Source organism: Rhinolophus hipposideros (assembly GCF_964194185.1).
Source record: "Rhinolophus hipposideros genome assembly, chromosome: 23".
In the NCBI taxonomy this organism is placed as follows: Eukaryota; Metazoa; Chordata; class Mammalia; order Chiroptera; family Rhinolophidae; genus Rhinolophus; species Rhinolophus hipposideros.
In genome coordinates this window covers 6,019,562-6,045,517 of record NC_138069.1, presented here as the reverse complement: position 1 = coordinate 6,045,517, position 25,956 = coordinate 6,019,562, and the positions used below count along the sequence as shown (strand labels likewise).

At 48.0% G+C, this 25,956-nt stretch overlaps 1 protein-coding gene and 2 pseudogenes across 3 annotated transcripts; all 3 read right to left on the bottom strand.

Annotated features, from left to right (window-relative positions):
• Positions 1-171: 171 nt before the first annotated feature.
• On the bottom strand, positions 172-4,529 carry MXD3 (MAX dimerization protein 3). The gene is made up of 6 exons (XM_081035402.1): positions 4,375-4,529; positions 3,991-4,096; positions 3,258-3,287; positions 3,016-3,130; positions 743-926; positions 172-669 (listed from the first exon to the last, which is right to left on the bottom strand). The coding sequence occupies exons 1-6, from the start codon at positions 4,442-4,444 to the stop codon at positions 557-559; spliced, it is 618 nt and encodes a 205-aa protein (XP_080891528.1). The 5' UTR covers positions 4,445-4,529; the 3' UTR covers positions 172-556.
• Positions 4,530-22,700: 18,171 nt separating this feature from the next.
• Positions 22,701-23,312, bottom strand: LOC308491978 (large ribosomal subunit protein eL15-like; annotated as a pseudogene). The gene has a single exon. The product of its transcript is annotated as a large ribosomal subunit protein eL15-like (transcript).
• Positions 23,313-24,268: 956 nt separating this feature from the next.
• On the bottom strand, positions 24,269-24,972 carry LOC308491375 (proteasome subunit alpha type-2-like; annotated as a pseudogene). Its single transcript has one exon. The product of its transcript is annotated as a proteasome subunit alpha type-2-like (transcript).
• Between the last annotated feature and the right edge of the window lie 984 nt (positions 24,973-25,956).

The window sequence follows — 25,956 nt, the reverse complement described above, 5'->3', positions numbered from 1 at the left end:
ACTTGTCTCAGTGCCACCTACAAAGTGGGGACAGGTGGCCTCTGAGCTCTGAGGGTTAAAGGAGCACTGCTGGGCAGTCAACAGTGTTAGTAGTAGGTCTCATTTCCTCTTTCCTAGTTTGTGTCTAGGAGTTCCCCCATTTTCATCAGGCAAAACCATGGACAGGAAATTAAGAAAGAGTCTTTTAATGAAAATACTGTACAGTATCTGGGGTAAAGGCCAGCGGCCTTGTCTAGGAAGGAACATAAGGGTCCAAGAGGCTTCCTGTCCCCATGGGGACAGCAGAGCCAAGTGCTACAAAAAAGAATTACCTGGAAGGACATCCCAGGCCCAAGCAGCCTGCCTGCAGCGCTCAGGGGAGGCGAGGCCCCCACCCCCAGGAGGGACTGGGGCCGCAGTGGGCCCGGGGAGAGCACCTGTTCCCATACAAGGGTCCTTTTAGTCCATTACAACAGGAGGTGACCAAGCAGCCCTTGAGGCTTGGGGAGGGCTCCTGCCTGGCCAAGTGGAGCGGAGGGTGGTCTGAGGGCAGAGGTGCACTCTGGGTCGTTGGGGGTCATAGCCAGGCGCCGCTGTGCGAGTAGCTGTGCTCCTGGCCAGCACTGAAGCCCTGCAGCAACTCGGCCTCGCCCCCGAACACCAGGCTCTCCACGTCCACCTCCAGCTCCTCTGCACAGGGACAAGTCCAGTCAGGAGCCCTGGCCCCACCGCCCACCCCACCCCTCCGCCTCAGGGCACTCACCTTGGTCTGAGTCAGAGCGCTCCGAGGAGAGGCCTGAGGAGTCCAGGCTGTCTGCCCGCAGCCGCTCCCGTTCACCCGCCACTGTGGGGCCCCGGAGCTGTTCCAGCTGCTGCCGCAGGCTCTGCTGCCTGCTGCGCAGCTTCTCCTTGAGCCGCCGGGCCCGCTGCTCCTGTTCTTCCAGCTTCTGCAGATCCCGAAGGAGCAAGGGGCTGGGGTCAGCTGCCTGGGGGGCGAGAGCCTCACCCCAACACCACTCAGGAGCGGGCCATGGCTACTTGGTCACTGCCTGCTCCAGACGGGGAGGGGGGCGGGGGGCTCACTAGATCTAGGCCCCAAAGGGCTGCTCCCACATCCTGCAGGCCCTCCTGCCCCACATAAATGGCCTGCGAGTGCTGTCTAGTGGGGGGAGGGAGAACAACATAATCTCAAAGACCTTCGGGGCCTAGTCAGGTGATGGGAAGGAATGGCGTGTGCTGGTATCAAGCAACAGGGATGGGAGGGACAAACTATGGCACACTGGCAAGTGTGTACTCCAGCTGAAGGAGAAGGCGACCTCCAGGTTCCAGCCAGTTACTGCCACGTGGAAACGCCCAGTGCTGCCAGATCTCCCAGTTTCTTTAAGAGAGCTGGAAAGTCAGATGTTTCATGTCAAATGCCCTTTTAAGTGCTGCCAACTAATTTAAACGTTTAGAAAACTACAGACTAAACAAAAGGCTACCAGTTTGTAACTCCTGGTCAAGACCCTCCCAAGATCCCTAAGGCTTCAGCGTTAATCTCCTCCCCTGACCCCCATCAGAGCTCTGCCAGCCCGGAGTACCAGGAACTGGAAGGCCAAGGGTTCTCACGACAGAGCCCTCAGTGGGCAGAAGCCTTCAGTCAACGAGAAGGGGAGCACGGGACAAGGGGGCATTGGGACTGGGTGTAAAAGGATGAGTAAGAGCTGCCTGGGTGAAGATGGGGGAGGAGAAGCAGCCGGGCAGAGGGAGACCGGGAAGAGCACAGAGAGTTCGGCATTTTTATGGGGAATGGGGAAGAGATGAAACAAAAAAAGGCCAGTGGCAAGGCCTGACTTGTAAAGGGCCTTGAGTTCACAGGAAATAAGGTCTGAGACTGTCGTGTCAGGAGCCATGGAAGGTTTTCATAGGAGACGGACCTGGACAGATCTATGTGATGCAAAGAACATCCTAAGGCAAGGTGGAGGACAGCCTGGTGGAGGCAAACCGGGAAGCACGGAGTCCAGGAGAGGGGTGAAGGGGCTTCAAGGAAGGAGCGATCCCTGGGTTCTGCCCACCAGCCAGTCAGCACCTGAGGGGCACACCATCCCTCCGAGAACCAAGCCAGGCAAGCTCCATGTGACAAACTGGGGCCTGCTATCCAGCCACGGTGTTATTCAGCCACCATAACAGGAACTCAGGCACCTATGGGACAGTGCGGACAGTTCCCACACTGATTTATTTGCCACATGGCACATCCATCTGTTTCCGCCACAACCCCCTGTGCCTAGGAGGGCCTGGCAGAGCAGGTGCTCAATAAATACTTGTTGGAGGAAAGAATGCAAGTCAGATGACCTGGGCCTGGGTTCTGAATCAGCCGCTCATAAGCCGGGCTGTGCCTCCATTTCTTCCCCAGACAAAAGGACCAGGGAAGGCCTCTGTTATTTCCAACACAGCTCCTAATCCCCACTCTCTGGCTGCCTGGAGCTTTGAGTCAGCACATCCCACTCATGTCCACCAGGGGGCAGCAGCAGAGCCCTGGGAACAAGGGTGACAAGTCCCTCTCAGTGTCTTCTCCCTCCAGGCCTCTGGAGCTGCCTCCCAAAGTGGCTTCAGGAGAGATTGCCTAGAACAGGACTTGAAGGACGGGGAGAGGAAGAGCGAGGACCGCCCCACTACAGTCCCAGGGGGGCCTTACACATGACCCAACAGCCATGCCCCCCATACAGAGGAGGAAAGGAAGTCCAGAGAGGCTAAGAGCCTGGCCCAGGGCCTCACAGTTGGGATGGAAGGAGTAATAATAGCTGTAAAAACAACAGTGAACATTTAGTTCAGTGGGTGAACACTGAAGCTTAAGCTTCAGAACAATCCTCTGAGTTATTTTTTGCTTTTCTTCACATTTAAAAAAATGTGGAAACTAAAAAAAGCACAGAGAACTGTTCCCTGTCACACAGTGGGGCTATGACCGCAGGCCTCTGTCCAGTTCCATCCAGCTCCTCCCTACTTCACCTCTCCCCCCGTCCTGGCAAGCTGCCCCAGGGTACGAGGGGAGCCCCTTACCTGGATGTGCACCCTGGCCCGGCGCAGAAGGCTCAGTGTGGTATATCGGGCACAGTCAGCCCCCAGGGGCATCTGCTGCTTCAGCTGCTCTAGGCACTGTTTCAGCTGGGCCCTCCTGCAGGGGAAGGGGTCTGGAGGGCAGTGCCAGTCCAGTCTTGTTGGCCAGAGGGCTGGCAGGGAAGGCCAGGCCAGAGGGAGCGGTTCCTGGGGTCTGGTGCTGTCAGGGCAGGGCTGGTACTCACCTGCGCTTCTCCAGCTCGTTGTGCACAGACCTGCCAATGCCGGGGAGGAGGGGGTAAAGCAGTGTCGGCTGCTGCCCATACCCTCAGTCCCAGGCTCCCAGGGGCTCAAAACCCACGCCCTACAGATGCCTGCCCCCAACTAGCTCAGTGTGGGGACCTTGTGCTGGCCTCAGGCACCTGAATTGCCAGATGGCAGCAGAGACACATGGGGTGGGTGGGTGGGTGGGGGCAGCAAATGCTGAGAGGCCTGCCCATGGTGGCTGTGAGGTCCAAATGAAGCCCCCTACCCGCAGTCAGGAAGGGCTTCCTGGACAATTGAGCTGAGCCGGAAACACAAGCTATCCAAAACAGGTAGTGAAGGGAGAAGCACTCAAATTGGAGGGAACATCATGTGCAAAATGTTGAGACAAGGAGAGAAAAGGAGGAAGCCTGCAGGATAAAGGGAGCGGTTTGATAGGTGGAGTGTAGGACTGTGAGTGGAAGAGGGACCCAGAATTCCCTTGTTCACAGATCCTGGCATATCAGGGTTACTCAAGAAATAGTCCTTGAGTGAATAGAAGGGTGTGTGTTTGGGGGGGAGGAGAGATGGCAGGAGGGGTCTGAATGTCTCCAGAGAAGGGTACCTGGCCCAGAAGATTCAAGCAACAAGGAGGAAGTGGGCCGAGGAGGGGCTCGAGAAGGGGCGTCGCGCACCGCCCCCCACCCCCGCCCCGTCACCCCCAGTCCTCCTCACCGCCCACTGTCCAGCGCGCCAGGAGCTTGGGGGGATCGCTTCCTCCTCTTGTGGACGGGCCCTGTACTGCGGTGCGGGCACAGAGATGCGTAGCCATGCTCAGCCTCTGCCAGAAAGAGCCCCCACCCGCGTCAAGCTGGGGCTGGTCCCAGCGGGCGCCCCTGGCACGGCACAGTCAGGGAGGGGCTTTTGGCGCCAGGTCCATTTCCCCAACCCCTCACAGCCCAACCACCAGCAGATCCCTCTCTAGTTGAAAGTGGGGATGTCCCGGGGCTACTGTCCCAAGTCCATTCATGCATCTTTCCAATTAGGAGCCAAGTCCAGCCCAGGCCCATGTCAGCGAAGTCGCCGCCTGGAGTCCGGCCAAAGGTTCTTCTGCCTCACCTCTCTCGCGGCGTTCCAGGAACTCGGCGGCCTGCAGCAGGACCTGGATGTTGCTGGCCACAGGTTCCATGTCGGCGACAGCTGGCGGCAGGCGGGCCTGGGGCGCGGGCGGGAGGGGCGGCTGCACCACTTTTGTTACAATGTAACTGACACGGTGCAACAAACACAGGCGCGCAGCCCCGCCCCCGGGACGCCCCGCCCTCAGGACGCCCAGCTCTTGGCCCCGCCCCTATGGGACGCGCCCGGACCGCAGCTCGCCCCCTTGGACTCTCGCGGGGAAGCTACGGCGCCAGCTCCAGGCCCGGCTTTGGGGCGAACTCCCGGGCTAGGGGTTGATGTGTCTTGCTCACTTTGCTCAGTGACCCAGCACCGGCTACTTGGCGTCTCTGGGCCTCAGTTTCCAGCCCGTACTGGTAGCGAGGGCCGGGCACAGCGAATGGTGCTCTGGGGGCCCCTGGTCCCCAGAAGGTCCCTGGCCGGGCCGCTGCACGTGGGCGCCGCGAAGGCGGGGCGGGCGGGCGCCCCAGCCCATTTGCAGGTTGCCTCCTGCGGCTAGCTGCCGTCACCTTCGGGGCGGGGCCGGGGAGCCTCTGAAGCACTATTGGCTGCGCGCGGCCCCGCCCTCTCCCGCCGCTGGTCAACACTTTCGGGCGGGAAAAGAAGCAGGTTTCAAATTTGAAAACCCTGTGGTGGGGGCGGGGCTGAGCGGGGAACGGGGCCGCAGTGCGCAGGCGTCAGGGGAGGGGGCGCGGATCCAGTTCCGCGCTTCGGGGTCTGTGCCCTGGTCTCCTGGCCATCTGCCCCTGTGGGCCCCGCTGGACCGCAGGTTCCCAATTGTGGCCCATGGGAATAGTCTCCTGGCTCCTCCTCCTCACCTGCCAGACAGCTACTGTCGCTACGAAACGTCAGTAGTGTACCGACCTCCGGAGCCCCGCCATAGCCTGGAAGCACGCGAACCGGCTGGCTCGAGAGCCCTGGGTTCTGGAACCGACCGAGTTGGGTTCCTTTCCTGTCGCCGCTGCTTCTCAGCTCCGTGACTTGGGAAGTGACCTCCCTCCTGTAAGCTCGCGAAGCCCTGCGACAGCGTTGCTGACGATTCAGAGCCCACTCCTGTGCCGCCCAGTAGGTAGGTGCAACTGATTTCTATGGCTCGGGCCACTACACGCAGGCCTCTTCCTCCCGCAGAACTCTAGTGACCTCCTAGCCTCCCGAGGGAGTAGCTGCAGTGACGTCTAGGAGCAGCGCCAGCACCACACCCGCGAGCACAGTGACAGACTAAGTGCGGAGGCTGGGAGATGAAAGGTTTTACAGGGTGGAGCCATGCTGCCAGGCGGGCCCAGTCAGTGACCGGGCAATGGAGAGGGTGGACGAGGAGGGACTAGATTCTTTATAAAGACATAGTGCTGGGTAAACAGGTGGCACATGGCGGTCAGTCTTCGCCTCCTTGGAAAAACCTTGGAGTTTCTCTAAGAGTCACCCCTAGAGGAATCACTGACATGCTTGGCCAAGAACTGAGCCATTCACCCAGCCCCTCCCCCAGTATTTGCTGAGCACTTAATGGCCCCCAGGCACTGTACTGGGGCTGGAGATTAGAATGATGTGCAAAATCAGACGGGGTTCCTGCTTTTGAAGAAATCACAGAGGAAGAGAGAGGTGGACACAACAGAGACACAGCTTTGACAGCTCCTGGCAGGACAGACACTGAAAGGGCACACCCTAAGGAGCATTTGACCTAATCAGGGAGGTCAGAGAAGGTTTTTCTGGAGAAATGGATGAATAGCTGTTATCTATGTATAAGAGAGATGTCGGAGAATTCCAGACACAGGAACAGCAGGTGCAGGGGCCCAGAGGCTGAAAGGAATATATGCAGACTGAAAGGTGGCCGCTGTGGCTAGCACAGAGAGCGCAAAGAGCAGGTGTAAGCCGGCCCTGGAGAGGCCGGCAGGGCCCAGAACAGGCTGATGGATTCTGCAGACCCCCACCCACGATTACCTATGTTTAAAGAGAGGAGTCACAAGTCTTGTGAATGAATTTCCAATTTGATTTCACTAAAGTCAGCACCCACACAGTGCAGACACAAACCCACTGGTCAGACATCTGGGACCCAGGTGGCCTGGCCTTGTGTGAGGGTAGGATGAAGAGAGGGATTCTGAAGGAGGAGAGTTCCCAGCAGAGGGAGGAAGCGAAGCACACTTGCATAGCTAGAGACACTCCCACAGGAGGTTGTGGAAGTGAGACGGGCAGCCGGGAGGCTGGAGTGACCACACTGAGGAGTCTGGACTTCATCCTAGGAGCCATGGGTAGAATCCGAGCTAAGAACAACTTGGAGGCTACGGTCAGCCTCCTATGAATATGGCTCAGGGCCGCCAGCCCGGGAGACAGGAAGCAATACCTCCCAGGGAGCAGGGCAGGTGGGGATGGTGGGACTCCAGCCCCAAACCCTTGGATGCCTCTCTGGCCCCTCTGAGAAAATGCTAGTGCTAGCACCATCTGGGAGCAGGACCAAGCAGAAGACCTCCAGTGCTCTTGCCCCCTTAGCAGTGACTGGTCTTAGAACCGCTGTCCCAGACCCCCCAGGTTTTGCACAGTCAGCCTGAACACTGCAGCCCTGTGGCCCCCTGTGCACTCCCCACCCCTCTGCTTTGCCTGCCCACAGTACCTGTGGCTCTGCTGCCTGCTTATTCTATCAATAACTGGGAGACCAATGTTAAAATCTTCAACTATAACCGTGGTATTGTATTTATCTTTTTAGTTCTGACATATTTTGCTTTACATAGTGCAAAACCCTATTATTAAGTACATACGAGTATACATTTATGATTGTTATATCTTATTGATGACTTAATTCTTTTAGCATTATGAAAAATCCCTTTTTATCTTTGGCAATCTTCCTTTCTTTAAGGCTACAACAGCTTTCTTTTTCTTTCTTTTTTTTTAAATTTTTATTTATCTAAGCGTATTTTTCCAGGACCCATCAGCTCCAAGTCAAGCAATCGCCTCAATCCAGCCGTGGAGGGCGCAGCCCACGGTGACCCAATTGTGGCCCATCGAACCACAACCCTATTGTGGGGATCGAACCTGCAACCCTATTGTTAAAAGCACCAAACTCGAACCAACTGAGCCATCCGGCCAACCCTACAACAGCTTTCTTTTGATTACTGTTTTTGTGGTAAGTTTTTTCCTTATCTTTTTGCTTTTAACCTAGTAATCTCTTTAATATTTAACATGTGTCTCAACACAGTATATCGTTGGGGCTTTCCCCCCCATGGTCTGATAAGCTCTGCCTTTGAATTGCATTTACTAAAATTCTTTTGACTCGGTTGAGTTTAAGGTCTATCATCTTGATTTTTATTTTGCATTTGTCCCCTCTGTCCTTTTCCCTTTTTTCCTTCTTCTCTGGCTTCTTTCGGGTTACTTGGGTCTTTATTAGCATTACATTGTGTATCCACAATTGGCTTCGTATCTGTACCTCTTTTAAGTTGTTATGCTAAGAATTATAATATATGTCTTTAAATTATCGCAGTCTACTTTGAATTAATACTGTACCATTTTATAATATATAATATATACAGAAAGCATCTTACATGTAATGTAAAAAACATACACCATTACTCTCTACCATTCTTTTTACTACTGTTATATATTTTACTTCTACATGTTATAAATCCTAAAACTCATTGCTACAAATTTGCTTTAAACAGTCAATTCCCTTTTTAAAAATTAAGAATAAACTGTCTGTTGTATTTCACCACGACACACTTACCATTTCCAGCATCCTTCACTTCATCCTGTAGAGCTGCGTTTAAGCAGGCATCATTTCCGGTCAGTCTTCCTGGGGAATGGGGAACTTCCCTTGCAGTTTCTGGTAATGTGGGTCTTCTGACAACACATTCTACCAACATTTGTTTATCTGAAAATAAATTTATTTCGTCTTCATTTCATCTTCATCTAGATATAAGATTCTAGGTTGGCAGCCTTTCAGCACTTGAATTTTGTCACTCTTTTGCTTTCTGACTGGCATTTTTTTCTAAGTCAGCTGAAATTGTTATCTTCCCCCTTATATGGAATGTCTCTTTCCCCTATCCACTTTTAATATTTTCTCTTTATCTTTGATTTTCACATTGTTACTCCCTGGCTAGCCCAAGGTTCCCCAGGGGGGAAAAAGGGTGTCTCCTAAAACCTGAGGACAAAGGCCAGGCAACCGCCCAGGTGTGGTTTTCTTGGTATTTATCTTGCTTGGGTGGTTTGAGCTTCTGGGCACTCTTTTAGCCTTTATTTCTTCAAATATTTTTTCCTGCCCTATTCTCTTTCTATTTCCTCTTTTACTCTGACCTCAATGTCATGTCTATCTCCCAGTTTGATAATACCTTAAGGGTAACTGATGCTTGTTAATGTTTTCAGTTTTTAAAAATCTCTCAGCTTCAGTGTAGATAGTTTCTACTTACCTGTCTTCAAGTTCACTTTGTCTATCTTCTCTAGCAGCCAACTTGTTTAGCCCATCCATTGTACTTTTTATTTCAGCTATTGTATGTTTCAGATCTAGAATTTCCATTTGGTTCATTTTTTTCAAGTTTTCTAGCTATATCCCTGAATAGCTCATTACCATGTGTATTAATTTCCTGGAGCTGCCATAACAAAATATTACAAACAACTGAGTGGCTTAAAACAATAGAAATGTATTTGCTCACAGTTCTGGAGGTTAGAAGTCTAAAATCTGTGTGTCAGCAGGGTTGGTTCCTTCTAGGGGTTCTGAGAAAGAATCTGTTCCAGGCCTCTCTCCTCACTCTGATGTTTGCCAGCAATCCTTGGCATTCCCTGGCTTGTAGACATATCACTTCAACTCTGGCTCCATCTTCACAAGACATTCTCCTCTGTGTCTCTCTGTGTACAAATTCCCCTCTTCTTACAAGGACACCAGTCACTGGATAAGGGCCCACTCTAATCAATGTGACCTCATGTAACTTAACTAACTACATGTGTAAAGACCCTATTTCCAAATTTGGTCACATTCTGAGGTTCTGGGTGGATATGAAATTCAACTCACTATTCAACTCACTATTGAATTCATTATACCCCTTGTAGAAAATAATGTAAATGGAGTCACTTTACAATAGAGGTAGAACCGCCATCTCAAAGGCAGCTGCTTTGCACATCGGACTCCTCAAACCTTTGAATGTTAAACCTGGGCAAAATAAACTTTGGACTGGGCCTAAGGCATTGTATTCCAAATAACTGTTTGCAAAGATAACAGGAAAGCAGACATTATGACTACCACGCTGAATATTGAAGACATTCTTTAGAATTAGCATCACTATGTTAGCTTATCTGCACCTATAGAAATTCCTTTCTTAGCTTTTTAACACCCATAGAAATGCCTTCCATCTACTGACGTAATTGTTCCTCATCCTCTTCTCATAAATACCCATTGCCTTTGTCTACTAATCAGAAAACTGTTTGGGTTTCTTCCTGAATCAGTGCTTCCTAATAGCTATTCTTTTGGATCTCAAATAAATGCTTGTTGCCTCTCACTTTGACCTTTTATTTTTAGGTTAACACCCTTCTCTGTTCCAATTATCATTCTTTTCCCATTAATTATTTTATATATTTATAATAATGTAAATTATAACTTATACATTTTATTTATAAACATATATTTATATTATATATTTACAATATATTCCAATAACTTGGGTTTGTTTTTTGTTTTCATTTTAATTTTACTGGGGAAGGGGAACAGGACTTTATTGGGGAACAGTGTGTACTTCCAGGACTTTTCCAAGTCAAGTTGTTGTCCTTTCAATCTTAGTTGTGGAGGGTGTCATTCAGCTTCAAGTTGTCCTTTCAGTCTTAGTTGTGGAGGGAGCAGCTCAGCTCCAGGTCCAGTTGCCATTGCTAGTGACAGGGGGTGCAGCCCACCATCCCTTGCGGGACTCGAGGAGTTGAATCAGTAACCTTGAGAGCCCACTGGCCCATGTGGGAATCAAACCGGCAGCCCTCGGAGTTAGGAGTACAGAGCTCCAACTGCCTGAGCCACCAGGTCGGCCCCAACTTGGGTTTTTTGTAGTACTTCTATTGAATGTGTTTTCTCTTGATTATAAAACACATTTTTCCCCTCCCCCCCTTTCTTTCGCTTCCCCCGCCCACGCATTCCGGTTCAAGTCGTTGTTTCTCAGTCTAGTTGTGTAGGAAACAGCTCCCTGGCCCACGCTGGTGTTATGAGCCTTGCGCTCCCCTACTCCAGGCAGTCCGTCCTGGGTTGTTGGTCCGCAGCCCACAGCAGCTCACTCCAACCTCCAGCTGCTCACGGCAGCCCAGCCCCAGGGAGAGCTGTTGTTCACCATCTTAGCTGTAGAGGGCGCAGCTCACTGGCCCACGTGGGAATCAAACCGGCCACGTGGGCGTTGAGGAGCACGTGCTCCAACAACCTGAGCCACTGGGCCGGCCCAAAACACATTTTCTTGGTTCTCTTTTTTGCCGCCATCGTACGCGTGCGGCTGACTCTTCCTCGCCCTGTCTTCTCACAAGACTTTCAGGATCAAGTGGTTCTTGGCCAAGAAACAAAAGCAGAATCGGCCCATTCCCCAGTGGATTCAGGTGAAAACTGGTAATAAAATCAGATGCAACTCCAAGAGGAGACATTGGAGAAGAACCAAGCTGGGTCTCTAAGGAATCGCACATGAGATGGCACCACGTATTTATGCTGTGTCAGGGTTGCTTGGATTTTAACCATGGCACTGAAAAGATCACTACTATCTGAACAGTTGGGTGTGTTTTATTGGGAAATTATAGGGGAAATGAGTTTTCTCTTAATATGTTTCTGCACTAGTAGGTTGGTTCAGTAATAAATATGTGAGGCCTTCTAAAAAATAAATAAATAAAAAATAAAACACATTTTCTTGCTTCTTCTCATGTCTCATAATTTGTTGTTGATTCTAGAATATAAAAGGTGAGGGAAACTATAATGGAGTATAACTATATCAAGTATATATTGTTTTGTTTATTTTCTAAAGTGTGCAAGTCCTCTGGTGGTTAGAGCAAGGGACTTATCATTTGGATTCCTCTGGAGTTGAGGATTTAGCCAATTATTCAGTCAGAGAGAACACAGTTCACAGGGGACTACTGTCACTTCTGACACCAACTGCAAGTTCAAGAGATTCCCAAAACCACTGTTGGGCATGATAATTTACCAGGACTCAAAGAACCCACCCAAAGCTATTGTGCTCATGGTATACACTGTATTACACAGGGAAATATTACAGGGAAATATTTATTACAGGGAAAGGATACAGGTTAAGATTGGCCAAGGGAAGAAGCTCGTGAGTCAGGGGAAGTATAAGATAAGGGCCTTTGACTCCCTCTCCCCATGCAGTCAAGACAAGTTACTTTCCCAGTATCAAGGTGTGACAACACACATGGGGGGCTAATCTGACTCTCAGTGTTCCGTTTTGAGGGAGTACATTACACAGGCATGATTGATTGACTAATCACCCACATTGTTGATCTCCGTCTCCAGGTGACTGATGCCGTGACACCCAAAGCCCCACCCTCCATCACCTTATTGGTCTTTCTGGTGTGACCAGTCCCCACCTTAAATTATATTGTTACTCTCTGGCTAGCTCAAGGACCTCGGCAAACAATGATTATCTCCCAGGAGCTGAGGGCAAAGCCTGGACCTCTTCTAGGGCAAAGTTAAATTCTTTAGGACACAGGCTATCCCTGCCTTTGGGCAAGACTCTTAACAGCAGAAGGGTCATGTTGCCGGACATATGGAGGGGCCAGTGCAGGGAAGGGGTAGATTGAAAGAAACACCTAATTCATCCTCTAAAGCCAGTACATACGTTTTCATATTTTTGTACTAATTAAATTATTCATTGCCTCCCTTGTATCTTCTGATAAATGTGTGCAGAACTATTTAGCATAGAAATTAGCCGGTGGGTAGGTAAATCCAGTTCTTCAGGCCAGTCATTTTCTATCTGTTTTCCTGACAAGGCTGTAACTCAGTTTCGCAATACATTTGACTCTCAAGACCAGCATTCTGACCAGGCCAGTGTCACACCCTAGTGCAGTGTGGCAGTAGATGTGTCCTGAAAAGCTCTGGCACCTTACCAGAGTCCCACTCAGCCACTGCCAATTAGTCCCGTCTGTCATCACACTGCGTGACTGAAATGTCTCCCAGAGTGATGCCGTTCAGGTTTGCAGACTGCCGATCAATTGTTTTAGATTCCAAAAGCAGGAGTGGTCTCAGGAACATATGTCTTCACCCTTTCAGGCATCTGGTATCACTGAGCTAAGAGACAGTAACGTCTTGTGCTGGGCCTCTCTTGAGTCACTGACGGCATGCTGGGTTTCTCTTGTGGCATGAACCTTCCATTCATTCCTTAACCCTCAGCTACCACTCCCCCTCCTCTCCATGTATACCCTACCTTTTTCACTTTTAGAAGGGGGGTTAGGCTCGGCCACTGCGCTGGTCTAGACTGCACCCCCCCCTCGGCCCACTGCCATTTCCGTGGGTGGGGTTACGCAGGTGCAGGACTGGTGGGCCGTCCCACCCCCTAAGCTATCCAGCTACATTCACTGTCAGCCCCCATTTTGCCAGGTGGGGTTAAAGCACAACGCACCACATCAGACTCTTAGGAATTCTGACATAAAGTTTGAAGATACAGTTACAGTTTCTTACTTAGGGACCACCCCTGGTCCTGGGGTCCCTGCATCAGGTAGGACAAAAGCTGAGGTGATGTGGGGAAAAAGAAAAAAGTACAGTCTTACCAGCATCCTTCCTATCCCCTCTCTCCCAAACCTCCCCCCAAAAGCAAAGGAATCTATCTAGTGGGGACCCTCCCTTGGCCCCCGCACGTTGAGTGTGAACACACTCCTGAAGGTGTGTAAGCCAGCCTTTCAGGCCTTCATTTCCCCATCTGAGGCCAAAAAAGAGTTTCAATCGCCTGTTTCAATTCTTCATGAAACCATTACTCTGAAGACTTTTTAAAATGTGTTTCTTGCACTGAAGATACTGTGATCTGGCAGTCCAAATTGTTCTGGTAGTTTCTGTCCCAGTCCTTTTATTGTACCCGGATGCACTGGCAGCCACCGTGGGGTAAGCTCAGCCAGTCCAGAGTCAGTCTGTTCCTGTCAAGCCCCCTCCTTAGGGCTCCCAGCGTCAGTCTGACGTGCCAGCTATGCACAGGCCTTCTTCCGGAGTCTGCCAGCAGCCACCAGCATGTAGTCTCTGTCTCTCTTGCTGACAGAACAGTTCTTATTGGCATCTTGTGCCTCAGAGTGTGCAAGTGGACTATGCCTAGACTCAGTCCATCTCGCACTGCTACAGCTCCCCACCATGTCCACTCATGGGCCCAGGTGGCCACCTCAAGTGAGCACACCAGAGTGTCCACTCACCAGCTCCATTCACCTTCCAGTCCTAAAGGGGTTCTTCCTATGGGCATCAATATGTCCGACTTTCATGCACCCCCCAAATTCCCATAGTGATTCCCATAGGGCTGTGCCCCATATGAACATCTCATCCATAGGCCAGTTTTCATTGCCTTCGGCCTGACCATATGGCCGTTGGCCACTGCCTGTGAGTTGCTAAAAACCCAGACATCAGAACAAACAGCATGTAATTCAGCCCACCAAGTCAATTTGTATTGAACTCTTCCATCGGGGTGGCGGCCTTCTGAACAAGAGCTGTGCAGCCGCTGTGGAACCACCACGCACAAACCAAGCAGCTCCTTGTGGGTTGGCAGGAAGCTATTCATAGGGCCGTGAGTTCCCGCAGCCCTCAGGTGGTTCCAGAGTTGGCCCTTGGGGAAAAGAGGCCCCCTGCTCCTGAGTCCCTCTCACTGTCCTCCCTCCCCACTCCCAGCAAAGTCCTGTAGAAACCATTTCCATTTTGTGATGGAACACTTCTGGGCATTGCCTATCCTATTACAGCATTTCTCCAATATCATCCAAAGCATTGTGGGTATCTCAGGTTTCAAAGTTATTTTATGTCCTTCAGTCATAGGGGAAATCTCAATGAAAGTCCAATAGCAAGCTAGTTAGTAATTGTCTCTTGAATGGAAATTTTCTGGTCCCAAATCCCAGCAGTTGCCACTAGGTGACACTCACAGGCTTCTGCCATAAGCTCCAGTCTGGGCTACAATGGGGCTGGCTGTACCACAGCAAATTAACACCCTGTCCGGGCTTGGGCAATGCTACTGGCTCCATTTCACACGTCCAGTCAATACTAGCGGGAGAGTGCTACGCCTTCTCTTTTACAGTGAAGCTTTCTCCAGTCACATACAATATCCATCCCCAAGACACAACCACATCATATAAAAATCTGTTCAAACTTTCCAATTTCTATCCATACTTTCACCTTTATCCTATCAACCACTCGCTGCATTCCTATATCCTCCCAATCCAGTTGTAACACCTGTCATGAATTCACAAACAGGCTTTGGAATCACAGTGTATGGGGGCCCCATATCAAAGAGCCCCAGAAAGTCTCTTCTGCATCCTCTGACCATTTTACCCACGTTCACATGGCTGTGGGTCTCCAGCCGGGATTGGTCCTTAGCATGATTATCTTGCAGGACAGCTGTGCCAGGTGATTGGATGTCTGCTTTCTCATAGCCATCTTTGCCTTCCAGCTTTTTAAATTCCTCCACAGGAGGGAGAATAAGGCAAACTTGTTTAGGGCCCTGCACTATTGGGGAACAGCAGGGACTCCCATCAGTCCACAAAACTTCCAAGAATGCTGGATTATGCCCTTTGACCCCATAAATGTCTGCCTTGTTCATTCTGTTTCTTAATAATCATTTAAAGATTTCCACACTGCTGGGATGAGTCCCGGGACCATCCCTTATTTTCCTCCTCCTCTTGTGACTCATTCCAACGTCTTCCCTGTTTGTTGTTTTCACATTACTTTTCCTTTCAGGAGTGACCCAGAGAATAATGGCTGGAGCTCAGACCAGCTGGAACCAGCCCAGTCTCAGGGTCTGTGCCAACAGTCCCTTTTGCTATTATTCATAATCATCATGGGATGCTATATTTTGCTAGTTTTGGTGATTTTTGCATTTCCTTGTGCATCCAGTGGACCAACTTTTCGGGCGTTGAATTTCTCCTTCCTAAATCCCATGACTGACTTTTGCTGCCAGTAACTGACGGCGGCATAGCTGCGGTCCCATACGGTGGTGAACCCACGGTCCTGGGAACCCAGGCTTCCTCATAGCCACCCTCTCATCCAATCTAGAGACAGTGAACGACTCACCTGCGAGCACACCTTTTATACTCCGTACAACCAGTCCAGAGCCCATAATCCACCACCTCTCTATTGGGCTTCTCCCCTGCTCTGATCACCCCACAACCAGGTACCCACTCAGGACAGCCATACACCCGAGTTCACTGCAGTTATTCAAACTGGTCAATTCTGAGCCTGCCTCGCCCATTCTTTCCTGCAGGAACCACAGAAAGGCTCGTGGCCACATTTTCCCTTCTCCCTTCACCTCCTGACCAGCCCCCATGCTTCCCTGCGTGGCCCTGCATGGCAGGTGTGCTTCCTGTTTGTAAGGAACTATGACTATGAAAGTCTTCCATTGTGACACCCATTTCTGGGTCTGTCTTACTACAGCTGATAAAACGCGTCCCGGGCCCCTTACAGTCGGTGCAGTGATCAGACACCAGACAGAGACGCTGTGTCTTTCCGCTGCTTGTCGTTTACTAACTGGATCCAACAGAATCCAGTGCCTGTGAAGAGCCCGCTGGGTGTCGGTGTGCCTGACCCTTGATGGCTGCTGCACTGTTGTTGTTGTTTTTCTTTTCTCTTTCTTTTTTCTTTCTTTTTTGGCAGGGAGTGGGTATTGCTGAGAACCTCCAGCCTAAATTGTGGGTCTTGCAAAGCTGGGTCCTCTCTGAGTTGCTGTGTCTGAGACTGAGCGCCGAAGGGCACTCAGCATCTTTTTCCACTTCGGTGGAGCACCCAAGGTCCAGGACAGAGTGTCTGGGGTGTACAGGTAACGGGCCACATCAGTTTCTTGGAAAGGTCCTTCCAAAGGGGATGAGGAGTGACCACCCTCCTACTGGTGTGAGACAATTCTGATCCACGGACCGGGCAATGCTCACCAGCACTGGGGCCAACTGAGGCATTTATAGAAAGTGCCTAGTGTTCGGGCCACTTGATGAACCACTTCCGCCTTTCCTTCTGAGCCTTGCTAAGTCAGGATTTCGGCCTGTTCCAAGGGTGCTCCCACCTCATGTGTCACGGGCCGTTCATGGGGTCAGTGTGAGGGTGTCCTCCTCAAGGGACCACGGCACTCCACAAATGTTATTGTTCAGCTCACAAACTTTGCTGCTGTTTTCTGTCTATTATTGTCATGATTCATCCCCCGCCCAATGGGCTATCAGGGGCCTGACCCTGGAAATCACTGGCTCAGTGTTTAATGTACCGGGAGAAGGAAAAGGAACGCCTGGGTCTGGCTCTCCTCAGCCCCTCAGGATGTAGTCCAATTAATGTTCATAGGCAGAGCCCAGCCTGGAAAGACGTGATCATCAAGTCCAGATCTCTCGGGAGTAAAGGTTTGGGCTAGTCTACCAGGTAAGCCGTCAAGACCTGCCCAGGTGATAGCTGAGGGCGAGGGCAACTTAGAATGGATAGTGGAGGAAGGTAAGGATGAAACCCAGTCGTGGCCCTGAAGCCAACTGCAGCAACAAGACTGTAGTTTGTTTCACTAACCTTCCTTCTCTAAGTTACCCTCCTGCCAAGAAAAGAGGCCACCAGGAACCATGGATGAGCTCCGTCCTGAGCTGTGTAGCTGTGTGGTGCAATGGGTGGACTGTAGTGGCTGGGAACATGGCTGCTTGCCCTCTGGACAAACCGCCAACCTGTCACGATGGTTGCGCCTGCTGGAGCCAAAGACTGAACACAGGGTGGGCAAGACATGGGAGCCTTCCACTTGGCTTGAGAAGGTCCCGTCTTCTTGGCTGAATCTTCCTTGCAACCATGCTGCAGTCTGAGACCTTCCCGCCCGATTCTCCCTCCTTCCTTGTCTCCTCTCACAGGTGACTGACCTGTGGTGTGGTCTGAAGGCGCTCCCCACCTTCTCCTGCTCCCAGTACCAAAGGAATCTCCTGCTTATCTAAGCCAGTCATGGCATTTGTTTCTCAGTGAACCCAAACAAACAGATGTGTTACCTCTTTCTGATGTAGAATTCTGGGGCTGCCATTGTACTTTGAGCTCCATCTGTTCGGTTTCTGTGGCCACCTCACAATTTATTCCAAACTCAGTGTAAAAGGGCATTACTTATTGGACTCTCCAACCTCAACAACATTTAAATCAGTTTAAAACTTTAAATATTTTTTTGCTACAAAATTTTTGTGCATTTTGTTAGACACTTTGGTTTCTTGTTGTTATTATTGTCTTTTCTAGTTGAGTATTGCTGGTGTGGAGAAATGCTTTTGATTTTTAGGAATTGACCTTGTATCTGGAAACTCAGATTAAGTCATATTAATTCTATGGTTGTATTTTATGTTTTTTATATTGTTGATCGTATCATTTGCAAATAATGCCAGTTTTGTCCTTCCCCTTTCCATGCTTTTTTACTACTTATTTCTTTCTCTTCTTATGTTGGCCCAAACTCCTGTTACCCATTGAATTGTGTTGATTTAGCTGGTATCCTTGTTCATTTTCAGCCTACATGAATGATTCTGGGTTTGTTAACGCATGGTTTTTGCTCTAGGTTTTTATTGCATAGCTTTTGTAACGTTAAGGAAATTCTCCTCTGTTTCCTTTTTGTGTTTGCTTTAAAAAAACAATAATAATAATTTTTTTCTGCAACCAAAGAGGAAAAAGCAAATTTTCTCCTTTAGTTCACTAACTTGGTGAACTACATCGATACATGTCTGTTCGGAATGTATTATTATTATTATTAATACACTACATGATTTTGATAATATGTCTGAGATAACTGGTTAGTTTTTTATATTTATTTTCTCTTGCTTCTGTAAGAATACGACCCCCCGAATTTTTAGCTGGATGCATGGATGCACCAAAGGAAAACTACATTTTCCAGCCTGCCTTACAGCTAGATACGGCCATGTAACGAAGTTTGGCCAATTGTGAGTGGAAATAAGGTGTGCAACTTCTAGATCAGATCTTTCTAAAGGGAAAGTGTAAATTCTTATTGCTCTTGTACCTATTTCTGTTGGCTGGAGTGTGATGGTAGTGGACTTGGGGACACCCTAGGGATCTGTGACCCCAAAGATAGAAGGAGCCTGGGTCTTAGTGCTGGGGAGCCAGCAGACCAGCCCTGGACTGACGCGAGGGATCCATTCCCATCCTGTTTCGAGCATTGTGGGAGGGGAGGAGAATCTGTTTCAATATCCAAACCTGGATCCCAAATAAGACAGAGACAAAAGTTATCTAATATTTTGCTTGGGGATTTTCATCTACACTCACAAGTTATATGGACTTGCAATTTTTAGACGCTCTTTATCTGGCTGAAACTTCAGGTTATTGTAGTGTATAGCTCTCATTATGACTGCCTCTCTAGTTGAAACATTATTTGGTGGTATGTTTTTAGTTTCCAGCTACAAAGGGTCTTTAAGCTATCTTTTTATTGTTGATTTCCATTTATATTCTCCGTATTTCTTCATTTCTCTTCACAAACGTCCATCTCTCTATTTCCTCCCCAGGCCTCTTGGCTGCTTTGTTGATCGGATCTATCAACGTCCTTATCTGTTAAGTCCATTTTGTTATTCAATCCATCTACTGAGTTCTTTACGTCAACAATCATACGTTTCAGGTCCCGCATCTCCAACTGATTCTTCTTTCTAACTGCCTGTTCTTCCTTCATGTTTCCAGTGGGCTCCCTCCTCCCTGGGGAAAGCCTTCATTCTGGCCTGTCTGTGTGACTTCACTGGAACAAGGGATTCATATTTCCTCTGCAGGCTCCATGCACCTCAGAAATCTCGCCATCCCGTGACTCACCACCCCCAGGGCCCTAGGGGCCTGGACAACCATGTACCTGGTAAAAGGGCCCAAACCTACTTTCAGCTTTGCTTTAATAGGTGAGCCTGCAACCAGTGGAATGGGGAGAATGCACCTCAGGACAGAGGTCCCTCAGGTACCTTTTGGACCCAATCATTCCCCATTTTCTGAACTCCAGCTCCATGGGCAAAATGCCATGCAGAATTTTCAATAATTTATATGGATATTATGCCCTCAAGGAGTTGGCATAACTCCCCAGTCCTTTAATCTTTATCTGGCTGAATCTGGCACATAGTGATTTTTTCCCCAGGGGACAGTATAGAAAGGGAATGAGGACAGTAACTTCACTGTGGAGAAACCTGACAGACACACCTCAGTCAGGTGGTCACGTCAGCAGTGACGAGTCGTGTTGGTGACGTGATGAAAATGATGCTTTACCTCTGTGGCCTTGCTCCAAAACAACACAGAATTTCGATCTAATTAGGAAAAAGACACAACAAATTCCAATAGTAGGACATTCTGCAACTTGGTAGGTACTCCTCAAAGGTCATCAAGGTCATCAAGAACAAGGAAAGCGTGAGAGACTGTCAGCCGAGAGGAGCCTAACGAGACATGACATGCCGACTAAACGTAAGTGGAGGAAGAACGTTAGGTAAAAGCAGGGAACAGAGTGAAGTATCGATACTGGTTCATTCATGGTAACAAATGTACCATAACAGACGGTACTAATGGGGAGCCTGGCCGTGCAGTACGTGGGAAGTTTCTGCAGTATCTTCACAATTTTTCTGTAAATCTTAAAAGTTCTGTAAAGTTAAAAGTTTATTTTAAAAAGTTTAAAACTTTTGTGCTTCAGTGGATGCCATACATAAAGTGAAAAGACAATCCAGAAGATTATTTTTCTTAGGAGAGAAGGGATGCTTGTAGAAACCCGTCTGTTTCCTCCTACCTGCCCCCGTAGAAAGGAGAGTCTGTAAGACCATCCTCTCAGGGACTTTGCTAAACCTTTGCGTTTGCACCCTATGCCTCTCTGTTTGGTCCCAGAAAGATGACTGGACAGTCAATGACGAGTAAGATTCCTCATGGAAGGAACAACTCTAGCCAGACGCAGTCGTGGGGACCAACAGGAGAACCCACGGGGTTCACAGAGGTGGGCACAGCCCCCACCTTCCTCACGCTAAGGAGAGCCTCAGCCTCTGTGGCTGCATTTTTTCCCAAAACCTGCAAGAGAAGTGATTCAATGAGGTGCTCTCCATCTAATCATATGCATATAGGTTTGTCCCTTGGGGAAGTTGAGACTTAAGGTCCAGCTGTCTGCGGGCAAGGGTGATTGACTCGAATTGGTTTTCTATTAAGATGTGGAATAGATAATGCTAATGCCTTATGTGAATATCAAAAGCCACCAGTCGCTTGATTCTGGGCTCCAGTCTTTCATGACTGTGAGGCCCCCTGGCCTTCTGAGATTTAACTGCATTAAGTCTCTGTTTCTTTCTTTTTTAAAACTTAACATGAAGCTGCCTCTTTTCGTTCCCTCCCTTCCCGTGTTGCACGCTGGACGCGACAGATGCTGAGTATTTTTCATGTTGTACTGGCCATCTGTGTGTCTTCTTTTGTGAAGTGTATGTTTGAATCTTTTGCACACTTGTATTATTGCATCGACTGTCTTCTTGAGTTTTATGTGGAGTCTTCTTTGGCTTAAAACAACAAAACTTATTATCTTATACTTCCAGAGGTCAGAAATCTCATGGGGCTAACATCAAGGGGTCAGCAGGGCTGGGTTCCTTCCTGAAGCTCTAGGGGAAGATCCATTCCCTCGCCTTTTCCGGCTTCTGGAAACCACCTGCTCTCCCCGGCTTGTGACCCCTTCTTCCATTTTCAGCCAACAGTGTAGGAACGTCAGATCTGTCTGTCTGACTCTGACCCTCTGTCTCCTTCTTCGAAGGGCCCTGCGATTAGACTGGGTCCACCTGGGTAATCCAGGATATACTTCCCATCTCACGATCCTTAATCACACCTGCAATGTCCTTTGTGCCATCTAAAGAAACACATTCACAAGTTTGGGAGGGTTAGGACAGGGACAGCTTTGGCGGTATCATTATTCAGCCTACCACACCCACAATCTATTATTAACTGAAAAAAGCTAGCAATAGAACAATGCATATAGATTCTGCATTAATGTAAAAAAAACACCACTACATGTTATTATTGAGGTTTAGGAGCTCTTTTTATGTTCTAGATCAAGTTCCTTGTCAGATATCTATTGTGAATATCATCTCCCAATCTGTGCTTTGTCCTTTTGCTTTCTTTTTTTTTTTTTCTAAAGATTTTATTGGGGAAGGGGAACAGGACTTTATTGGGGAACAGTGTGTACTTCCAGGACTTTCTTCCAAGTCAAGTTGTCCTTTCAATCTTAGTTGTGGAGGACGCGGCTCAGCTCCAGGTCCAGTTGCCGTTTCTAGTTGCAGGGGGCACAGCCCACCATCCCTTGCAGGAGTGGAATCACAACCTTGTGATTGAGAGGACGTGCTCCAACCAACTGAGCCATCCAACCAACTTGAGCTGAGTCAGCTCAGCTCAAGGTGCCGTGTTCAATCTTAGTTGCAGGGGGCGCTGTCCACCATCCCTTGTGGGACTCTAGGAATTGAACTGGCAACCTTGTGGTTGAGAGCCCACTGGCCCATATGGGAATCAAACCGGCAGCCTTCGGAGTTAGGAACATGGAGCTCTAACCGCCTGAGCAACCGGGCGGGCCCCCTTTTGCTTTCTTAATGGTGTGTTTGGAAGAGCATTTTGACAATGTCTAATTTGTCAATTTTTTTTTATAACTTTGTGTGTCCTAAGGTCATTGCCTTTCCCAAAGTCACAAAGATTTTTCTCTTAAATTTTTTTCTAGAATTTTTATAGCGTTAACTTTGATGTTAAGCTCAATGATCCATTTTTTACACTCCTTTCACAGTATTTATTTTACACCTGTTATACCAAACAGCATTTTAAACACTGACCTATCAACTCTCTAAATAAGATAAAGCAAAGACAAAAGTATTTATCTTATGAGAAAAAAAATACACCATCATTTAGTCTTCAAACATTATCGCACTTAACTTTCATAATTTTACAGTGTATTCGTGAAAACAATCTGCAGACTAGTTTCTTTTTTGTTTGTTTGTTTTTAAGGAGGACGCAGCTCACAGTGGCCCAAGCAGGGGATCGAACTGGCAACCTTGGTGCTACCAGCACCATGCTCTAACCAACTGAGCTAAATGGCCACCCCAGACTAGTTTTAACAGACAAATTAAAGAACCCTTTTAAGCAAATATGACTGTCCTAAATTTTTTCTTAGGTAAGAATTTTACAAACATTACTCATATTAGCAATAATAGTGGAGCTGGAGAGTATTGCGCTTCTCCAAGCTGCAGGCCCTGAATCACCAATAGTATGGGGGAACTCGTGGTCCTTTCCAAGGTCACAGCTCTTGCAGCCTGCAGATATCAGTCCTCGCATCTCCCTGTGCTGTGGACTGGTTTGCTGAGCTGCTGGGTGTCAGGATTCTGTCTGATAGCTTTGTGGAATGGATCAGTGAGGATAACCTCAAAGAATTTGTACATGGACTCTTCACCAACCCAGTAAGAAGTCAGGATGCTCAGAGCTCCACAGTGGCGGCCAACTCACTCCCCGGCAACAGACTGAAGGCTTAGAGCAAACTTAGCTGGTTAACACAGTGGTGCACAGGCTTGCCACAGGTTGCTCCTTAGGAACTGGGCGTTTGCGGCCACCAAGGTGGACCCGAATCCAATACATGACATAACCTTGCCTTGGCTTTGTATCCTAGCCCGGGCGCTTTATCAGGCCGCGTGGGGCGGGGCACCCGGTGGAGTGCAGAAAGCTGGCAATACTACCAGCAGCGCACCCTGAGAAGAAACTGCATTACATTGGACTGCTTCTTCCTCCATAGCTCCTGGATGTACTTGTAAGCGCCCATCTTGGCTTACCTGAAGGCTGTGGTCAGATGGAAAGAAAGGCAATGATCTATTTTTTAGTTAATTTTGCATTCTACGTGAAATAAGGGGAGAGGACCACTTTTTCCCCCGCATTCAGTAGCTCCAGCACCATTTGTTAAAAAGACAATCTTCCCCTCTTTGAAATATCTTGGCACCTTTATCAAAAATCATCGACCATACATGTGTGGGTCTAATCCTGGTCTCTATTCCATTTCATTAATATATGCTTATGTGTGTCTATCTGTACACTGACATCGTATTTTTGGAATACTGTGGCTTCATAGTAAGTCTTAGAATCAGGGACTGTAAGTCCCCCAAATTTGTTCCCTTTCTTCAAAATTTCTTCAGCTTTCCATACAAATTTTAGGATCAGCATTCAATTACTACAAAACAAACAAACAAACAAAAAACCGGCCTCGTGACTGGGATATTGACTGGGATTGCATTGAATCTGTAGATCAAATCAGGAAGAAATGACACCTTAACAATATTGATTTTCCAGTTCCTGAACATGATGTAGCTCTCCATTTTAGTTCTTCTTTTATTTCTTTCATTAGTGTTTTGAAGTTTCTAGCATATAGATCCAGCACATATTTTATACTAGATTTATTCTTAAACATATCATGTGATGGATGTCATTAAAAAGTGGCACTATTTGTTCGTTTTTATTTTCCAATGATATGCTAGACTATAGAAATACAATTGACTATTGTGCATTGATCTTGTACCCTGTGACCCTGATACATTCCACATATTGTTTTAGTAGTTTTTTTTAACAGTTTATTATGATTTGTAAGTGTAATTTTAAAAACATCGGTCCATTAAACCATGTAGAAATAAGTATGCCAAAAGTCTGCAAAACAAAACAAAATTATACTTTAAACATGTTTAAGTATAGAGATTATCTGAAATTCTGGATTTTCCAGTCCCTTCGGTATTACGCAATGGCAGCCAAGTAATGCTTAACTTCAGGTGGAGTTAGCCTCCTAAATCCAGCTTCATTGCAGATTCCAACTTCTATGTTATCTTCCGTCATTTGCCCTTGGAAGCTTTCCATCAGGGTTAATATGGCTGTATGGATGGCATCTTCAAATTCTAGATCTTCCTTGTATCTTTTCTCAAGGAAAGCTTTCCCATTCACATAATTCCTTCCCACTGCTGTGGCTTTCCAGGCAAAGTAAGCTCCAGATGGATCTGACTGAAATAAATATGGGTGTTCCTCATTCCAACCACAAATTAGTAAAGAAACTCCATATGGATGAACCCCACCTGACTGGGTAGATTCTTGCATCACAGAAGCTACTCTCTGTACCAGCTGAGCCGTGGGAATGGGTTCTCGGTAAACAAGATAGTATTGCTGAGCCGGTTTTCGAACTCTGTGCACAAGCACTCTGGAATCTGGGCCCATGCCGCTACCATACACCAAGCCTATGTGTTTGGCAATTGGTTCCACTTTGTGTACACTTCATCATACAGAATGGATTTCTGCTTCTTCTCAGTTGCTAATACCACACCATTAGAAGCTTTAATTCCCACTGAAGGAGCTCCTCCAGCTTTAGCAGCCAAAGCATGTTCAATCTGGACAAGTTTACCAGACGGGCTAAATGTAGTCAGCGAAAAGCTGTAACCGCGCTCCTCCATCTACTACCCAGAGAGCCCTTCAATAGTTTTTTTCCCCCAAAAAATTTTATTACGAAAAATATCAAGCATGCCAGACAAGTTAAAAAACCGTTATACCAAACAACCATATAGGCACTACTGAGAGTCTACCATGAACATTTGATTATATGGCGGGTCCCCGAAGAACATCCTTTCATTTGACACACTGTGTCATTATAACATTGATGACACGCGTAGGGACTGAACCCTTGTTTATATTAGCCTGTGGTGAAATTGGTTTCCTGCATTGTACATCGTTTCTCTTAAAGTCACATGGCCTATAGACAACATCACATGAGGACTTACTGTACTTCCTTTATCAAACACCCGTCCATATATTCACCATCTTGATTTTTTAATGTGTTTCAAAATAAGCTTTTAGCCAAAACTTTCCTTCCGTCTAAATACTTCGGCATTTAAAACAAGGGCTCAACGTATGTTGATAGTTTTTTTTCTTTGTAAGATAAAATTTACATGCAACTAAATGCACAAATCCAACTGTGTACTCAGTGAGTTTTGACAAATGCAGACACCTGTGTAAACCAAAGCCCTATTGATATGCAAACCACTGCCATCAATTTGCGATTCCTTCTTACCCTGCTTCCCCGAAAATAAGCCCTAGCCGGACAGTCAGCTCTAAGGCGTCTTTGGGAGCAAAAATTAATAAAAGACCCGGTCTTAAATAATATAATATAACATATGACAGGGTCTTTTATGAATTTTTGCTCCAAAAGACGCCTTAGAGCTGACTGTCCGGCGAGGTCTTATTTTCGGGGAAACATGGTAGTCAATCCCCTGCCTGCACCTTCCAGAGGCAATGCCACTGTTTGGATTTTTCCACCACAGGTTAGTCTTGCCTGCTTTAAGACGTCTTACCAATGGAATCACACAGTGTAACTCTCTTGTGTAAGGCCATTTTCACGTAAACGTTTTTGACACTTTGCTCCTTTTTATTGTGACTATTTC